We start from the raw sequence: 4167 nt of genomic DNA on the forward strand, positions 1-4167 counted from the left end.
GCTGTAGAATTATGGCCCTATTAGAGTCAATTCCAAGTCACCGAGATGGTTTTGAAATAATGTTTGTAATAAGTCTAAACTATTTTGAGTAAAAGAACATTTCAGTCACTAAAGTTCGAAATTGTTCAAAAATTTCAAAATGAAAGTTTTAACATGTTTGAACCTTTTTATATTTGTTGGAACATTTGGGAAAGAAATGATATCATTATCTCTTTATTTAGAACAATTTTCAAACATCTATGTGTTTTTGTTAATGTTCCAACATGTTCCAACATTTTGTGTCATTTTTTCCCTCCATAAAAACTTTTATTGACCCCATAAACAAAGCTGCTAAGCTTGGTTCTTTGTTTGGCTCTTGTATTTTTAGATTTTCTGGTGAGTCTTTTGTGAGAAGGTGGCAGACAGACATAATTTCCTGCACTTGGCAGGGATGTGTGAATTGCCCTCTTCCCAGCCCACTGACCCAGTTTCATCATATTGTTTCCATGTTCGAACATGTGATCACAAATGATGCATCTATGTTGGAACAGTTTAGAAACTAACAGAAATAATGTATTTGATGTTAGAAATGTTTCTAACATGTTTGAATACTATAGAAACATTTAGAACGTCACATAGATGTTGTAAATAGTTCTAAACAGTTACTTATCACAGTTACATTGTTACAAAGATTTCCGAATTGTTAGAACAAAAGGCAAGAAACACCCTCTCGGTAATATGGAATCGACTCTACTCAGGTCTGATTTTTATAGCCCCATCTTACTTAAGTTCAACTTGAAGTAAACTCTCCTAGTAATGCTTGTATGAATATTAATAGCATATATCTAATAAATATTGATTCTTTTATCTAATGTGGCTGAAATGTTTGAACAAGATTGAATTATCAAGATTGAGTTATTTCAGCAAAATGGGTGTGCGAGTGTACAGACTTATAAATTATAACTTCAAAACAGTCAACATTATCCCTTTAATCTTTGAGACATGAAAACAGTAGCGGTAAGCTCCACACCGTTGTGATTAAAACTGATTTTTTTTCCTCTCTATTTAGTTAGAATTGTTGTCAAAGATGAGTGGGTGAAGGTGTTCCACAGGTGCTTAATTTTGACATATTCGCGTGTTTTTTTAATGGTTGGAAAGTAGCAATGTTTACCATGAAAATTAAACTGTTTTAACATCTTCTGTTCATATAGACATGCCGTGATCCCACAAGGAGAGCATCCAAACCAAAGGTAGGCCAAATATTTTCCTTTCTATTGACCATGGTACCCTTCTACTGAGCTTGGCTGTACGTTGTCCCTTATTCGTAGGTTAATGTCTTAAAAATACTGACACGAAACAAGTCACTACCAGCTTACCTTAACGCAAATGGTGTCCTTCAGTCTTCACTAAAAGATATCCATTTTGAATGGGCACAGTCATTGCCCATTTTTACATGATAGTGGTTCCAATTGCCATTTTGGTTTATTGATAGTCCTTAAAGTAACCTTTATAGACCAAAGTTTCAAATTATATTATTTCTGGTAATTGCTTGAATGTTTTGAAAAATTTTATGAATCAATGCAGATTTCTAAGTTACATGTAACTGTCTAGATTGTTCCTTGAACTTGTAGACACAATATTACATATCAGAAGCTGTTGCAACCTGATGAATTGCCGAAAAATTTTCCCGGGAAGTCTTGAGATATTTGTACATGTGTGCAAAGGTGTGTCAGAGCTGTCTGTGCCTGTACAAGAAGATCCCTTTGATGCTTGATGAAAAATGATGCTGTTTGTAATTAGCAGTTCACCTGAAAGCCTTTCTAGCTAGAACGATCTATCATTGTGATATCATTGGAATCTTAGGAGACTAGAAAGCCCTTTAGGAAAGCTAAAGACAGGATAGAAATGCTGATTTTTAAATGGCTGGTGAGACACGTATCCTTCGTACAAGGTGACTTTGGCTGTTGCACTGTGGGAATCATACCCTATATCTGCTGTACAGATAATACGATGGAATTTGCATGCATGTCAGCCCATAACCTAGTAAGCTCTGATTGAATGTGGCAGATAGAGATTATTCTGGGAAGGGTAACATATTTATCGTACAATGGAATTCGGTTTCATCTTGGTAAAAGCTTTTTGCTATGTGACAATTGCATATGTTGCCAAAGTGCACCAACAGATCCACATTTTCTAAAATGCCAATATTGTTCCTAATACATTGTCTCCTTGGTGTGTTTTTGACAGGTACACCGCACGCCAAACGGCTTCAACTCCCTGAATAATGAAGATGCCAACGAACCCTGGGACTACAGCCCCGAGTAAGTAATGTCCCTGTGTTATTCTCCTGTTCTCTGGGCACCTCGACTAGATGCCTCCATGGCTCTCCCATGTGTAACGTGAATACTAGCAATTTTAACAGGTTTTCTTCCTTCTTGCACACAAACCTATAGGGCAAGCCTAATGGTACAGTATAATTATGTTAAGGACCAAGTCCAAAAATTGACCATATGTAGGTTGTTTTTAGCGAACACAATACTATAGGGCAAGCTGAATGGTATAATATTGTGAGTAGCTGGTCAGAAAGCTACGAGGAAGACATTTTGCATTTTCGCGAAAATGTTGCCTTTTCAGTTGTGCCCTGTTGCTGACTAACCTTGAAAAGTCATATCCACATATTGAAGAACAATAAAGGCACTGGATGGCATACTATATTCACAAGGGACACAATGCCCTTGGTTTTATTTAGCATTTCAAATTCTTTAAAGCCCTTCGGCAACTGCCAAAATGCCTCTCAGCCATTCCTGGTGATTTTGAAATGGGATAGAAAGTTTTCCAAGGGTATATGCAGAAATAGCAGAATTGAGTTGATGAACATGGTTTATTATTCCAGCGTTCATACTTCACAGTCATTAAAAAACTAGTATTGAATTTGTGATGAAATCAGGTTCCCCTTGGTTAGTTCTGCCGGGATGTAGAGAACCTTTATATGCCTCATTCCAAAACAAATTTGGTGACAGGTAAAACCCCACTCAGCCGTAACATTCTGACTCGTTGTGATCGGTAGGTAGCAGGCTATTATTGGCTGTTACAGATTGATTCTCTTTTTCCACAAGCAATAAAGGGAAGAACGTTGCATGGTTGCCTTAACACTGTTATGTTTATTTCTATATCCCAACTATGCTGTGTGCCTGCCAAGACTCACAGTAAAGTGCCTTACAAGGAGTTTTTGCCGCCTGTCTCAGGCAAAATTTCAAGTGCTTTGCTTTTCTTCTCCATCTCCTGTGCTAACCGTTTGGGTTTAAGTCTCATCAATATTGGATCCTGTCTCGTGCCCATGCATCTCGGAGCAGCTATTATGCTCTAATTTGCAATCCTGCGTCATTTGTTTGTCAGAACAAGTTTTAATGATGGTTAAGATGGAGGTGCTCACCCGGGAACAGGTGGTGTTAGCTCTAGAATTGACAATTATGCCAAGATACCCACTTGCATGATAATTGCTGAAGGAAGATCTGTAAACCTCTTGGCCTTACCATGTGTGACGTGCATGTGCTAATGATGTTAACAAACCTCTCCTTACACTGAATAAATTACGTTTTCTCTGAAGCAAAATAAATTCAAGACGTATTTTCCTCATAATGACCATTGTAGCTCTTGTGTATATGGATGTTGGTGGTAGAATCCAGACAAGGTGCTTTTGAAATTTCTGACATGCAAAATACAAAGAAAAATGTTTTTCAGTAACAATATTGTACCATACATCGTCAGTAGTTGAAAGGGGGCTTTTACTCTGTGTTGTGGTACATGGATGTTTTTGTTCCTGCGTTTGAAAGCATGTGCCGCCCACACGCAATTACCTGGCTTCCCAAGGCACTGTGCATCCTCCAAAATCCATCAATGGGTTGGGACATGTCACACTGAGGCCATTTCTGTGCAGCTTACATGAGATGGACTGTCTGCCTGGGATAGTTTATAATTGCCAACCCAGTTCAATTATAACATGGTGCAACCAAGCTAGATAACAAGCTCCCAGTCTGTGCAATTATGCCATAGTACTGACGGTAACTGCCTTTTCTTCAGTGACAGTGACGTCTACCAAGAGGCCATTTCCAACCAGTACACCCCAGATTTGGCCTCTTTCCTGAAGACCAGACAGTACACTGAGGAGGTGAGCTGTCACACATCTCT

General features: G+C 38.3%; 1 protein-coding gene across 1 annotated transcript in view; it reads left to right on the top strand.

The window, feature by feature from the left end:
- The window catches only part of LOC118416183 (inactive histone-lysine N-methyltransferase 2E-like), a 50414-nt gene that overhangs the window by 29002 nt on the left and 17245 nt on the right, over positions 1-4167 (top strand). Inside the window, exons 8-10 of the mRNA XM_035821263.1 lie at positions 1191-1229; positions 2227-2300; positions 4060-4156. Of these exons, the coding sequence (XP_035677156.1) occupies positions 1191-1229; positions 2227-2300; positions 4060-4156 (210 nt within the window). The remainder of the gene's footprint in view (positions 1-1190; positions 1230-2226; positions 2301-4059; positions 4157-4167) is intronic.

Source organism: Branchiostoma floridae, chromosome 5 (assembly GCF_000003815.2).
Source record: "Branchiostoma floridae strain S238N-H82 chromosome 5, Bfl_VNyyK, whole genome shotgun sequence".
NCBI classification, from domain to species: domain Eukaryota; kingdom Metazoa; phylum Chordata; class Leptocardii; order Amphioxiformes; family Branchiostomatidae; genus Branchiostoma; species Branchiostoma floridae.